Source organism: Dreissena polymorpha, chromosome 16 (assembly GCF_020536995.1).
Source record: "Dreissena polymorpha isolate Duluth1 chromosome 16, UMN_Dpol_1.0, whole genome shotgun sequence".
In the NCBI taxonomy this organism is placed as follows: Eukaryota; Metazoa; Mollusca; class Bivalvia; order Myida; family Dreissenidae; genus Dreissena; species Dreissena polymorpha.
Window position 1 is genome coordinate 49,674,885 of NC_068370.1, and position 15,673 is coordinate 49,690,557.

A 15,673-nucleotide genomic window follows, 5' to 3' on the forward strand; every position below is an offset into this window, starting at 1 on the left:
GTTACCAGTCACTTGTATAGTAAATATCATTGTCGAGCAAAGAAGCCCGCACAATTCTTTAATTTCTTGGACCTCCGAGTCCTGGTTGTTGGACATATAAACCCGTACAACTGAGTTTTGATAATTTTTGAAATCACAGGTATACAAATTATAATAGGTTGTAAAAGTCTCTGAAGATAAATGTTTTCAAATTCCTTTTGAAAATGTCTATTGAGGCGGAAGTCCGGATGCTTGATGGAAGGTCATTCCACAGTTTCGGACCAACAACTCCGAAACTCCTGTCCAAGAAAGTTTTTTCTCTTTGTGCGTTTCACATCATAACATCCGTTATACGAGACGGTAGATCGTAGGTTACGTTCTGGTACTTTTTCTTTTAAAAGTTCTGTAGGTATTTTGGCGCGTGACCAACAGAACAATTATACATGAAAGCCAGTAATTTAAATGTTATCCTTGCCTTCACTGGTAGCCAATGTAGTTCATATAAAGCATCTTTTGCACTGTCATATTTCTGTCGGCCGAGTACCAATTTGGCACACATGTTTTGGATACGTTGCATTTTGTTTATTTTGCATTGAGCTGTTCCATACAAGATCAGATTACAATAATCCAGATGGGATATTACCAAAGACAAAACGAGTATTTATGTTGCTTCTTTTGTTAAGTATTTCCTTATGTTTTTTATTTTAAGGTAGTTGTACATGGCTGTACGGCACTTAATTTTGATGTGTTCTTTAAAATTTAGCGTTTCGTCTAAATATGCACCCAGATACCGTATGCATTTTTTTCTGCTTTAACAGTGTCACCAGCAATATCTATTTATTTAGATTGACATTTATTTAATTGGGGTCTACTACCGAACATGATGAATTCCGTTTTTGATGCGTTCATTTTCAGTTTATTCTCGTTCATCCAGTTGTTAATAACGAGTGCGCAACGTTCAAGTTCTGGAATGGCAGTTCTTTCAACAGAAAAAAAGATGTAGGTTTGAATCGCTTGTTTGCGGTGTGGTCGTCTGCAAAACCGTAGACTGTGATGGATGAAGAAACGACATCGAACAGTGTTCCAGCGTACGTCAGGTAGAGCCATGGACCTAGACAAATACCCTGGGGGACACTACTCTCCAAAGAACGTGCCGACGATAAAGCTGAATTAACACTTATATGACAGCTTCTTGAACGAAGATAAGAGTCTATCCAGTTTAGTGCCGTACCACATGCACCGTATTGTTTTTGCAACACGTCTAGTAGAATGTCATGATCAACTGTATCAAAGGCAGCACTCAGATCAATGGCGATAAGTGCTGTAACCTCTTGTTCCTCCATACCTTCGAGTATATCATTGACAAGTCTAAGTAAAGCAGATTCACAAGAATGGAATTGTCTGTAGGCTGACTGATTTTTTGGAAGGAGATTGTTTTCATTTACGTGTATGTTGAGTCTAAACAGAGTGGCCCTTTCAATTACTTTCGATAGAAATGATAAGTTGCTCACTGGTCTATAGTTGGCATAACTCAGGTCTAGTCCAATTTTCTTAAGAAGTGGTCTAACTATTGCCTATTTAAATTTCGAAAGAAAAACTCCTTGACTCAGAGAGAGATTAACCAATTTTGTCACGAACGGTAGTAACTCGTTTAAAAATGATTTTAGCACTCTTGTTGGCAATGCATCTAGTTCGCATGATTTTGTTTGAAGATGATTGATGATCTTTTTCACTTCATCTTGGGTGAGCTCCTCGAACATACCAAAACACAGTACTTCCTTGTGATTGGGAGTGAATTTTTCGAAACTTGCACGGGCATCTCGAATTTTGTTAATTTTATCCAGGAAGTGATCGGCAAAATGTTCAGCTATAACGGTGTCGCTGTCACCTTCGGGCATAGGGTTATTAGTATTCTTTCCTGTTAATTCTGAGACAAACTTGTAGAGTTTTTTAGAATCTCCTTGAAAATCAATTACTTTTTGACGTTGCTTCTCTGAATTCAATTCGAAAGTGTATTTATTTCTTGCATTTTTTTAAAGTTCATATTGGTCTGGTTGTTTGTATTTTCTCCACATGCGTTCCAGTTTGCGTGTTTTGCGTTTTAGTTCAAGAGTGTTTTCATTAAACAATGGTTTTGGTGCACGACAAATTTTGTTTTTCTCAATGTATGGAGCGTGTTTATCAAGAATTCTACAGATTTCATATTCAAATTGCTCTACAAAAGTATCTACTTTGTCTGCTGTAATTGACATTGCATTGAGGTCGTTAGTAAATGCTGAGTGGTCTATGTTTTTAAAATTTCGAAATGTTATTGTTTGACTCTTGATGTTTTCTTTTTGTACTTTGGTAACCACTATAACTACACAATGGTCCGAAAAGAAAGGGCCTGGTTCACACGAATTGATTTCAATGCCATTTGTAGCCTCAGTGATTACAAAGTCGAGTGTATTTCCCTTTGTGTGTGTGTGCTGAAATTGACATGTTGTTCCAAACCCATTGCTACAAGAGAATTCTTAAATTCAGTCGCAATACTGACACGGCTTGTGGTCAGTAAGTCGATGTAACAGTTTTTAACTATCGATTGATCAAAGTCCAAATCACAAATGGTTGCTATGTCCTTGCGAATATTTTATTGCATTTTTCCGAATAATCATAAACTTGGTAAATACAATGTTGTTTTTACTAGATGTTTAATTTCAAATAATGTTTTAAAAGGACATATTATACTGAAAGAATTTCCTGGTATAGTTTACGAGTAACCCACATAATATGTTAATTTTATCATAATTGCTCATCTAATTAATCGACTGCACGCAAAATAAGACATACGTCTCGTCGTGAACGATGTATCTAATTTCATTTTCAATTATCAGCAACCGCAATGTAATATGAAAACTTGACATGTTGCTGTAAAACTGGCTGTATCTAAGGCAATAAGTGCATTGGGCGTATCTTGATCACGAGAACGTGTTGTTGTTAACTAAAATGACAATATGAATGTTCTTAAATTTTGTTTACTCATTGACCATAACATGAGATTTCAAAACAATTCCGCCTACATTTCAGATTTAGGTCCAAATGTAGATTTTATTATCTAAATAACAATAAATCTGTATATGTTTAGCTAAAATAAAAAAAGCAATATGGTCCAACAATCGTTTGTCAAGCTCACTCTAAATAGTTTCAGAATCTTCACGCTGCAAAGACGAATGAAAATTACCGGTACTACATGTATTTACATGAATTGTTTTATTAATTTTAACCCTTTGCATGCTGGGAAATTTGTCGTCTGCTCAAATGTCGTCTGCTGAATTTCTAAAATTAGCATTTTCTTCGATTTTTTTTCAAAGAATACTATCAGAATAGCAAACAGTTTGGATCCAGATGAGACGCCACGTTCTGTGGCGTCTCATCTGGATCCAAACTGTTTGCAAAGGCCTTCGAAATTCGGTTCCCGCACTGAAAGGGTTAATATAAGATTCATTTCAAAGTTAAACAAAATGGTTCAAATCTGTATTTGTCTTCGAAAACAATGCATTTTGGTGGTCAAAACTATAAACAATAAGAAAATACAAGTTAATAACCTGTTAAAGCTCAATGCTTAAAAAATATTATATTAGTATATTAATGCAACAATCTATATGCTCTTTTCCTTGGTTTTCGACGAACACTTTCTCTTCGCTCCCTCTTACACGCATGATTTATCATGCTAGGCATAATTGAGTGTTGGTTGTTAAAATAATTGTCCACGATATTTACTCATATGTTATGCAGAAAAATAAAAACAGATATGACCAACACAGTTGTAAGAAATTATTACGCCGTTGGTAATGCAATAAAACGAGTTCGATAATCTTCAAATGTACCCAAGCACACAAACACGTGTCGAAATTTACGTATATGCTGAGCACATTTATGCATAGCGTCTAGAAAAAAAGGCATTGGCAAACAGCGAAGACCCAGATGAGACGCCGCATGGTGCGTCGTCTCATCTGGGTATACGCTGTTTGCTTAAAGGAATTTCTATAATAAATATTCTAAATATAGAAATAAATATACTAGACCTCCCTAATTCCGGAAATAAATTGATCCGATTTATAAGGAGGGGAGAGTCCACTAGGCATAAACGGGTTAACATGTAATGTGTCCCTTAGCATCACAGCAATGCGTCGGATGACCAATCGCGGTACTGTTGATATACCTATATATTTTAACCTATTTATGCATAATGGACTCTCCCATCCTTCAAAATTGGATCAATTTATTTCCAAAATTAGTGATGTCTAGTATATTTATTTCTGTTTTGAGAATATTTCTTACAGTTATTCCTTTAAGCAAACTGCGCAGAACCTTTTGAGACGCCACATTATGCGGCGTCTCATCTGGGTCTACGCTGTTTGCCAAGGCCTTTTTAGACGCTATGTATAAATGGGTTAAAGGGGCCTTTTCACGTTTTTGTAAATTGACAAAATTAAACAAAATTGTTTCCGATTCGTAAATGTTCGTTGAAGTTATGATATTTGTGAGGAAATAGTTGTGCTGAACATTTTCCATTCTCTAATATATCCGTTACATGTATATACATCTTTTGACGTTTTTAAAAACATGAACATTATAAAGCGTTGCAACGCGAAACAATTGAATAATATGGAAAGTTCTGTCGTTGTCTTTATATTTTGTGATACTACGAGTATTGCTTTTATAAAGTATTAAATACATCTCTCATTGTATGAGCACGGATGGCCGAGTGGTTTAGGCGATAGACTTTAATCCAGGGGCCAGTGGTTCGAGCCCAGTTGAGGGTTTGTTTTTTTTCTTTCTTTAATGTTTTTTTTTTACTGGAGCTTTTTAGATCTATTATTTACATTTATAAATATAAAGCATTTAATGACACACTTTAATACATGCCACAATCTGTGAAAAGGCCCCTTTAAGTGATATTTTCCCTGTGTTTTGTACGTCCTAGTTATATACAAATAAAGATTAAATTTTTGTGTCTGTCACACCTGCGTTTTCGAAAAAAAATATGCCAATAATGAACATAAATCTGGCCTAAAAAGGTTATTTAAATTCACGTATATTACTATTTTGGAAGAGAACAACATATGTTATGAATGTTTTGAATGTTCTGCATACATCTTGTGTTGTTTCTGTTGCACAACTTTTTTTTTTTTGAGGATCTCGAAAAATGTTCACCGCGAATATTGAAGCCATGTTTAAAAAAGGTCATTCAAAAAGAATGTTAATCATCTAGATCACAGCCCAAAGAATGTCTTAATCTCTTTTTAACAGGACGAAGCCATTAAAGAACTTACTTGGCCGTTTCAAAAAGTAATAACAATCACAACACTTAATCGGAAAATCTGAAGGTTACGTTTTTACTTTTGGTATGGCTTGCTTCTAAGTATTAAGATTCATAATAATAATCTTTAATAGGATTAATTTTCGAAATAACTGATGCAATAAAGTAACTTACCCTTATTATTTAGACCTGTTAATTAACTTCAAATACGTACTAATTCGATAATTGCATAAAATGAAATATATTATTTGCGAAATTTTGTAAGAAAGCAGCACTTAATTGCAACAATTTTGGTTCATATATTGGGAAATAGGATTTAGTGGTTTATATTGAGATTGTATATTTCACAAAACAACCTTGAGATTGAATACTACCTTTTGTGTGGTTATTGCAAAAAATAGGAGTACTTAATGCGTGCAGTAGTTGTACCTGTGTTTACATGGTCATTAGTAAGTGAGCGATCGTAAATCAAGTAGTTGTATTACCGCGTTCTTGAATCTTACTGTATCAAAATATAAAGAAATGTTTTCCTTTGGAAATCGCACGGATTACCGTACTCCATGCTGCATGAAATATCATTACGGTTCATGGTTCATTGCCGTTACTCTCTATGTTCACCGACGGCGATCGAAATTATATTGTTTTATTACTGTAACTGATAGAGCACACTATTTTTTATCTTGTACAGGTCTTTGATCTACATAAAGTCGATAAAACACTTATCATGAACGAAAATCTCAAGGCCGTTAACGTGTGTCAATGTGGAAAAGTGCGACAACAAATATAAGTGTGCGTTTGTTGAAAGGTGGCAAAAGAAATAACCCATAAGGCATTAACACTTAAAGTGTATCCAGATTTTTATGCGCTTACAAAGGCTATTTACTTTTATTAATATCTACTTCATCGTAAAAGTTTAACGTTTTTTCTTTGATTGCTTGTTTTCAAACTGAATATTGACGAAACGATGTTATATCATCGGGAAGGAATTCTTTTGAGTCTCGGTCTGGGAAAACGCTGTTTAACGCATGAGCGAGTAGTGTCGTCCCAGATAAGCCTGTACAGTGCGCACAGGCTAATCATTAAAAAAAGGATAAGTGCCAAGAAGACACTTCCTTTAAACCAAAAATACTATACAGAGGAAAATGTCGTCCCTGAGTTGCCTCTAAGAACACAGGCTAATATGGGACGACAATTTGTGTCTTGTTCTGTGAAAGCTGGTCATAATGCATGTGCGTAAAGTGTCGTCCCAGATTAGCCTGTGCAGTCCGCACAGGCTAATCAGGGACGACACTTTCCGCTTAAATGGTATTTTCCGTTTAAAGGGAGTCCCTTTTTACCGAAAATCTAGTTTAAGCGGAAAGTGTCGTCCGTGATTAGCCTGTGCGGAATGCATTTAAAGCCCGTTTTTCCAGAGCGAGGCTCTATGTAAAACGACTCTGGACAACCTCGGTCGCTTCATTGCCCGTAAAGGGCCTTGTTCGCATATTTTTGCATGTTTTGAGCTTAAATTTTACACAAAAATAATTCAAGAAAGATAGAGGAGTAATCTACTCCTGGGCTCGAACCGCTTACTTTTGGAATTAAAGTATATCGATTAAATTCCTCGGTCATTCGTACTGTTTTAGTACTGGATGTATTTAATACTTTATATAAGCAATCATGAACAATGCAAACAATATAACCATAACAGCACAACTTCGCACACTATGCAATCGTTTCGCGTCTAAAACGCGTTTAAATCGTCAGGTTTTTCAATCGTCAAAAGATGCATATAATTGATAATAAAGAGTACGGTAAATGTTCAATATTACTATTGCCATTCAGAAAACATAACTACAGCACAAAATTGCAAATCTAAAAAAATTTGTTTTAATTTTGTAAATGTATCAAACTTGAGCAGGTCCCTTTAACGAAACTATCATTGTGCGCATCTTGATTAGGGTAGTATTGATTTTTTTGCCCAGTCCGTGGACTCAGTATTTCGGGACATTGTGACAGACGGTCATTTTATGGCAAGGCGAGACGAACGCGGTCATTAATTTATCGGTCATTGATCCTATAATTGGCCCTGTTTATCAAAGAAAAGATCAATCTTTCCACTAAAGACATTGCACACCCGTGCAAACAAACAATAAAACACGATAATTTGACGAAAATAATTATTAATATTAATGAACGACATACTTATGTGATATAATGAAATTAAAATGTAAATAACATATAACATAACAAATAACATATAAACGTACCACCAAGTGATCAATAATGGGAAAGTTTTCCACAGGGACCTCTTAGCGAATTAATTATTCAGCAGATATAATTGAGACTCGCTCTGGGAATACCGGGCTTAATGCATGCACATGACGACACTTTACGCACTTGCATTATGCCCCGTTTTCCCAGAGCGAGGCAAACTTTTTTATGCAAATATGCACTTCTTGCATTTTCAGCTTATTCAAAGCCTCTTACACTTAATTCATCGCCGCTATAATAACTGAACATCTAACGGTCATTATTCGTTTTAAAGAGGCCAATATGAGATGAAGTGTAAATACACTTTGTTAGTTGACGTTGAAGAGCAAATAAACTGTGTTGTTTGACTTGCGCATCGGTTGATATTTGCATATTTCAATATGTAAGGATTTGAACGTTGCTTTCACAACGAACGCACGTGTCCTTCTTGATGAAAATGTGCTCTTAAGAAAGAATTTTACAAAATGTGTTTGTGTTTGAAATTATATTAGCACAAGTAACAAGTAAACATAACATACGCTTTTCGTTATTGTACTCAAGGTCATTTAAAAGAAATCCCGGGACCGTTGACCGATGCAGAGAATAATCGTTGAACAGCCTGTAGCTGATTCCAATTATTACTTTATTTACAATCATCGTTTCCGCTTATTAAATCAAAGCCCCCGAGCCATCTGTCGCAATATCGGATCGATACATCGATTCCGGTAACAGGGACAAACGAAAGGAAAAGATGTGCACAAATATTGGCGTTTTTGTTGATCTCAAACGGTATCCGAAGAGTGTTTTGGGCGCTACGTAGTCTAGCAACTGCGACGACAACAACACAATGTTGTGTTTGCATTGTTTCATCGCGCTGATGAAAACGTGCGTTCAACATAAGAGCGCTGTGAATGACTATTTACTTTCCACATCACATGTTCTCGTATATGCGTATTATTCTAAATCTTCATATGTTGATATAATTTATCTCAAGCTTTGTTAGCGAATAAATCTAGACAATAACCAGCATTTGTGTGAATATGTTTTGTTTATATGGCGTGTTAAATCTATATTAATGTTACAAATGTACTTTTTGACACTACATCATCGTCCGTGTATGTGTAGACTTCGGCATTTAGTTTTCATTTGAAGACAACCCTCTGAATTGATGGAACTTTTAAACAAGTTATTAATATTTACTTTAAATAGAAAAAAGTATGATTGGAATAAATTAATGTCTTCCATAAAGAGCGGGATTGTATTTTTGTATTGTATTGCTATTCCAAATTGTATTTTGCACAAATCGGTTAATATTAGTATGTGCTCGTCTCATATTTCTTAGAGCAAACAATTCCATTGGTAACGGATATTCATCAATAATAGACCAGATATTTCAGTCATGCAAGCGGCATAAATCATCAGAATGTTAAAACAATTTTAATGCCGCCATTGCCGCGGGATAGTTCCCAGACTCAGACAGAAACTGGTCTGGTACTTCAAAGGTTTTCTCGTGCGCTCAGAAACATGTCTGGTACTTCAAAGGTTTTCTCATGCGCTCAGAAACTGGTCTGGTACTTCAAAGGTTTTCTCATGTACTCAGAAACTGGTCTGGTACTTCAAAGGTTTTCTCGTGCGCTCAGAAACATGTCTGGTACTTCAAAGGTTTTCTCGTGCGCTCAGAAACTGGTCTGGTACTTCAAAGGTTTTCTCATGCGCTCAGAAACTGGTCTGGTACTTCAAAGGTTTCCTCATGCGCTCAGAAACTGGTCTGGTACTTCAAAGGTTTTCTCGTGCGCTCAGAAACTGGTCTGGTACTTCAAAGGTTTTCTCATGTGCTCAGAAACTGGTCTGGTACTTCAAAGGTTTTCTCATGCGCTCAGAAACTGGTCTGGTACTTCAAAGGTTTTCTCATGCGCTCAGAAACTGGTCTGGTACTTCAAAGGTTTTCTTATGCGCTCAGAAACTGGTCTGGTACTTCAAAGGTTTTCGCATGCGCTCAGAAACTGGTCTGGTACTTCAAAGGTTTTCTCATGCGCTCAGAAACTGGTCTGGTACTTCAAAGGTTTTCTCATGCGCTCAGAAACTGGTCTGGTACTTCAGAGGTTTTCTCATGCGCCCAGAAACTGGTCTGGTACTTCAAAGGTTTTCTCATGCGCTCAGAAACTGGTCTGGTACTTCAAAGGTTTTCTCATGCGCTCAGAAACTGGTCTGGTACTTCAAAGGTTTTCTCATGCGCTCAGAAACTGGTCTGGTACTTCAAAGGTTTTCTCATGCGCTCAGAAACTGGTCTGGCACTGCAAATGTTTCTCATGCGCTCAGAAACTGGTCTGGCACTAGAAAGGTTTTCTCATGCGCTCAGAAACTGGTCTGGTACTGCAAAGGTTTTCTCGTGCGCTCAGAAACTGGTCTGGTACTGCAAAGGTTTTCTCATGCGGTCAGAAACTGGCCTGGTACTAACGTGTTCAGCCATTATCGTCTGCTTAGGTGACATCAAAGCGACATGTAAATATGCACCCTCAATAAGTAACCGGAATGGATATTACTTCAAAGTATAAACTCCTTGACTGCTTGTTAGTGGTGTGATAAATAATTAAATACATTGTATTTTACTATTACAGACTTACCGTCTAGTCGAGACTGCAGACGCCAAAGAATCATCAAGAACAAGAAATATTCATTAAATAACGACGCTCCAGCGACACATGTTTTAGACAAAGCAAATCCTCTGTATGAGCCGTGTCAAAAGTCTTATGCCATATAATACAGTACCCAGTCTGTACATATGTGGAGCCTGATCGTTAGCTAAGCTGTCCGCTATAAATTAACTCATTTATGCCTAGAGTGGACTCTCCCATCCTTCTAAATTGGATCAATTTATTTCCAAAATTAGGGATGTCTAGTATACTTATTTATATATTAAGAATATTTCTTACAGAAATTCATTTTCAGCAAACAGCGCAGACCCAGATGAGACGCCGCATCATGGCTACATCACCGCTAAAAAGGAGTTGTGAAGACAAAATTTGGGAACTATATATTCCATCGTGGAAAAAAAGGCTGAGGGCCATAATTCTGTCAATAATCGTCGTAACCTAAATTTATTTCTTTACGATCATAATACACATTAAGGTCCTATAAGAGTGAAATTCTGAGTAATATTCACTGACATTTTCGCCAGGAAATGAGCAAATTTTGTTGGTCATTACATAATCATGGACAAACGAAAAGGGCCATAGTTCGACCAATAACGCCGTAGCTAAACTTCGTTTCAATACGATCATCTGCACATACTTGATATTACACTGTGAAAACATTAGCGTGATACACAAAGTAGTTCAAGAGGAGTGGGAAACACGACAACTTCGACCCATACGAGTCGCGATCTGAGAAAACTGGGCTTAATGTATGTGCGTAAAGTGTCACGGATTAGCCTGTGCAGTCCGCACAGGCTAATCAGGGAGGACACTTTCCGCCTTAACGTGATTTTCAATAAGGAGGGCTTCCTTGAAACTAAAAAAAAAAAAATAGCAACATAAAAGCGAAAGTTGTGTCCTCCCTGATTAGCCTGTGCGGACTGCACAGGCTAAACTGGGACGACACTTTACGCACATGCAGTATGCCCAGTTTTCTCAGAACACGACTCATAATATATACTGGGTAAACAGACAAAGGAAAACAATTTTTCTGCAACTCGTTGCAGCCAATATGTCTGTATTTACGATTATCTACGCATTTTATAAGGAGTTAACACACACAAGTTTCGGAACGAACGGACGCACGCACGTTCGGACGCACGCAGAGAAATTCTTAATGCCTGCCACTCCGTGGAACATTACAAAAAATTCAGAATATCTGACCGAAAAGTTTAAACCTTGCCTTACCACGAGTAATGCATATCAGGTAAGAAGGGTTGATTACTCATTTATACGTCAACTTGCAATCTATTCAAGTGTACAGAATACTTTGCATAAATATAGCCCTATTGGTATAAAGTTTGCTGTATAACTTTTCTACGATCGATCAGATTTAATCGTCCACTCTTTGCTATAAATGTTCGTAACGGTTCACGTACCATGGTAGAATTTCAATATCTTGTAATAAAACACCGCAGAGTAACGACCGTCGTCGTAAAGTTTAGCACCTTAGATAGCTGTTTAGATACACATAGCCTTATATTGAATTATTGTTATTCGAGATTATATCAATAAAGAAGCGCGCGTGGCTACTAGATATATGTAAGATAGATCATTAGCCAGACAATACTTGACAACGTTTCTTAATGAAACATATTAATTGAATTGTGACATTAATAAATACATTTGCTTATTAAGAATATATAACGCTCTACGTGTACACAGATGGGGTTTTACTGCAACAGTGTTTGCTAAAATTAAGCGTTACGCCATACTTTACTCTATAATGATCAGAAGTGAGTGCTTGGTGAGAACTTCCATTTATATTTCGACATAAATATAACCAGTTATACACTTTACCCTCGTACGCATATGCTTGGCGGTTTTTAGTATAATAATTTAGCCGCGTGATGCGAAAATGGGTCTTATGCTATCCGGAGCTACGCTGTCAGCTTTTAAGTCACGCAAGTTTTCACATAGTCTTATTTGTGGTCAATGTAGCTCCTGTGCAGGCTGCGAAGCTGGCCTGTAGTTACGATGGGTGCATCGATGGGTGCATATAGCATTAGACCAATATTCTTATGTCACGGATCAATTGATAAACAAATTAAGTTAAAGTGGTTCAATAAAGGGTGTGAATATTTATGTGTTGCTGTGAAAAGATATGGGCCTTGCTCTGTAAAAAAGGGGTTTAATGCATGTGCGTAAAGTGCCGTCCATATTAGCCTGTGCAGTCCGCACAGGCTGATCAGGGACGACACTTTCCGCTTTTAAATTTTTCGTTTCAAGAGAGTCTCTTCTCAGCAAAAATCTAGTTTAGGCGGAAAGTGTCGTCCCAAATTTGCCGGTGCGAACTGCACAAGCTAATCTGGGACGACACTTTACGTACATTGATTAAACCCCTTTATCACAGAGCACAGTCCATATGTTTTATGTGTAGCGTGTAGAAGAATGTTTAGTTAAAATTTCGTCTTTAAATTGCTTATCTTGTTCAACTCGTTTAGTAGAAAATCTAGCCTCGTTCAAACTAAGAAGTTTTATATAATTATAAAATAATATTGCCACTCTCAAATCTTCGTAAAAATACATTTTAATAAATAATAAGCAGATATGGTTGAAACAATGATTATTTAAAGCTTACAGTTAAAACAAAACGCATCGTAAGTCTTAGTTAGTTTCTTTTGAAACAACTTCGCATTTACAAACTGTTAAAACTTATACTTTCAACTTTTTAATTTAATGTTTTTTCTATATTCTCCCTTAACGTACACAGTTTTTATACCAAACCAAAGCTATATACTCAAAAGTGTACATTCAATATTCAAAAGTTGTAGAGAATTCTAAATACATTTCTTGTAGGTGAAATAAAAATCTTAAGCGTTGCCAAAACCATTAAATAGGAGTAAAACACAGAACAAATTAAGAAGTATTATTAGTTTTATAATTGAAATTACAATAAAATTGGAAGATATAAACAGTACAATAAATCTCACAAGCTTTAAATATATAAATGCAAGAATAATCTCCACATATCACAACCATAAACAAAATAATAATGCATTCAATAATAATTAACCCATTTATGCCTAGCGTCTAGAAAAAGGCCTTGGCAAACAGCGTAGACCCAGATGAGACGCCGCATCATGCGGCGTCTCATCTGGGTCTGCGCTGTTTGCTTAAAGGAATTTCTGTAAGAAATATTCTAAATATAGAAATAAGTTTACTAGACATCCCTAATTTTGGAAATAAATTGATCAAATTTAGAAGGATGGAAGAGTCCACCAGGCATAAATGGGTTAATCATAATTATTATTACAATTATGATAATAATAAAACTATTAATAATAATAATTGTTTGTGTCAAATAATGAAATATAAAATGTGTTTTTGGCCATAAATTGATAAAATATTCCGCCGTGAATTATTTTCGCTCAAAAATGTTACTAAATCACTAAAAATGTCGTGCTTTACTACAGATACAACAACGGCATAGATGATTTTCTGTGCATTTTAGGGGCAGAGCCAGAACTATTGCTTCTATTTTCTTTAGAGTCAATGTCCTTTTTACCGTCACTGCTACTTTTACTTCCGCGTGAGTTTGTCATGCTTATTGTGGAGATTTTTCTCGCAAACAGTGGTTGCGACTTTGGGGTACTCATGTGAATTGATACTGGGCTTGACCCTGACCCGGACTTGAACTAAGGTTACCGTCAGATTTAATAACCATTGTGTGAACTGTGTGAATGACAGGGGAAGAGTCCGTCTGTATGTATTGGCGTGGCGGAAGTTCAGGGGGGATGTCTTTTGGTGGACTATGCCCGGTCACTACAACCCGGTTATGGTTGGCGTCTAACGCCGACCTTGGGTCCACTAACGTGTAGTTCGTGTTACGCCTGCTACCAATGACGTCACCACTATCCAGCATCTCGAGTCGTGACTTAAATTTAGTCATAGGCTCGAATTCCGGTTCTTCGTAATAGGTTTCCTCGTCGGAGTCCCGAGTTCGCGTGTACTTGCCGACGGGCGGCTGCTTGCCCTCCCTCAGGTAACCATAGAGATCATCAAGCTCATCATGAAGAATGTCCTCCTTGCTTTTGGAGCGTTTGATCAGGCTTGGGGCTTTTTCTGGTGTCTTTATTTTGGAGTTTGTGTCTGAATACATGTTTGCCATCGAATGACTCGTTGCTTTCATAACCCCCTCCGGCACAGATATAATCAAATGTATTGTGTTATGATAATTAGAAACTAGGCGGTTACACTTCACCATTATGTTCGTGAACGCTTCGTTTGCCTTGAGCTCTTCGCTGTTAACGGCGGTCACAAGTCTAAGGCTGACCTCGGTAGGTATCGGGTAGATACGGGGCACAGTCCGGTCCAGCGGGCACACGAACGCTATTTCGTCCGTATACGCCCAGTCAAGACGTATTAATCCCGTGAACCGCGTTGTATCCACCTTTGGCCACACCCCTTGAACAAGTTTCACGGTCAACGGTAACCTGAAGCGGTTTATGATATCCTTGATAAGAAACACCCCAGTGACGTCAGTTTCGTTGGCGATTGGAGTAAAGAGTCCTCTTTGGTCGAAACTAAGGTATAGCGCATCTCCCCTAACATCCGTACACTTAAGCAGGCGAACTAAACCATCAATATTGGATGGGGTTTGAATAGTTAAATCACCGACTATTTTTAGTTGCTCCCCCGCAATGACGACTTTCGTCTTGTCGAATGTCATCATACCATCGCGGTCATTCCCATGATAGGCTTTTATGTTTTGTCTAACCAATACGTTGTTAACAACGGGGAACAATTTGGCAAGATCGCGCACGTTTTCGATAGGCTTGGCAATTCGACCGTTTTCCGACACCAACTCGAACCAACCCTTGTAAGTCATTGGTATTGACACCCTTTGTTCTAACGGGAGGAGTTTGTGTGTCCGTCCGTCCCGGTTGTCAACTTTGTGCATAGAATGTCCGAGAACTTTTAATCCAGTCTTTATCGAGTGAACTAGCACTTCCTGGTGTAATTTTTTCAAAGGGATGAAACGCGCGGCCCCTATGTTAAGAAACTGCCCCTTAACCACCTTTGAAATACAAGGCACATCGTGAGTCATAAGAAAATCCTTTAAACACACTGATTCCGTGTCCCACACTGGGTGTGGTAAGCCTGCTTCTTTCTGAGACGCCATCGTTGATAGTGTAACTGTATATCCGCTACACACACAACACTCCATTTTCGTCACAACTGTTAAATATTCACACACGAACGTTTGACAGTTTATATTGCATGAAATGTCACAGCTGGGTGACTCCGAACATAGCTATATTTTATATCGACGCGTTAATATTCGTACAATAGGGCGCTTAAGCCTCCGCTGTACGATAGGTTAATGTCGCCTGCTATTTGAATACCCGTTGGGCAAGTTTTACTATTATATATCGGAAACAAAATCCGATCACGCTTGATCAGTTTGGATATCGGTAAACACAGTAGACAAGCAATATACCGAAAACTGCTTGCGGCAGACAAC

General features: G+C 37.4%; 1 protein-coding gene across 1 annotated transcript; it reads right to left on the bottom strand.

The window, feature by feature from the left end:
- Positions 1-13,070: 13,070 nt before the first annotated feature.
- LOC127862076 (uncharacterized) lies at positions 13,071-15,352 on the bottom strand. Its single transcript, XM_052401026.1, has one exon. The coding sequence runs from the start codon at positions 15,329-15,331 to the stop codon at positions 13,802-13,804; it is 1,530 nt and encodes a 509-aa protein (XP_052256986.1). The 5' UTR covers positions 15,332-15,352; the 3' UTR covers positions 13,071-13,801.
- Positions 15,353-15,673: the final 321 nt, after the last annotated feature.

Bases quoted from the DNA above. Each gene is read 5' to 3' on its own strand.
- LOC127862076 (XM_052401026.1), bottom strand. From the start codon at position 15,331: ATGGCGTCTCAGAAAGAAGCAGGCTTACCACACCCAGTGTGGGACACG.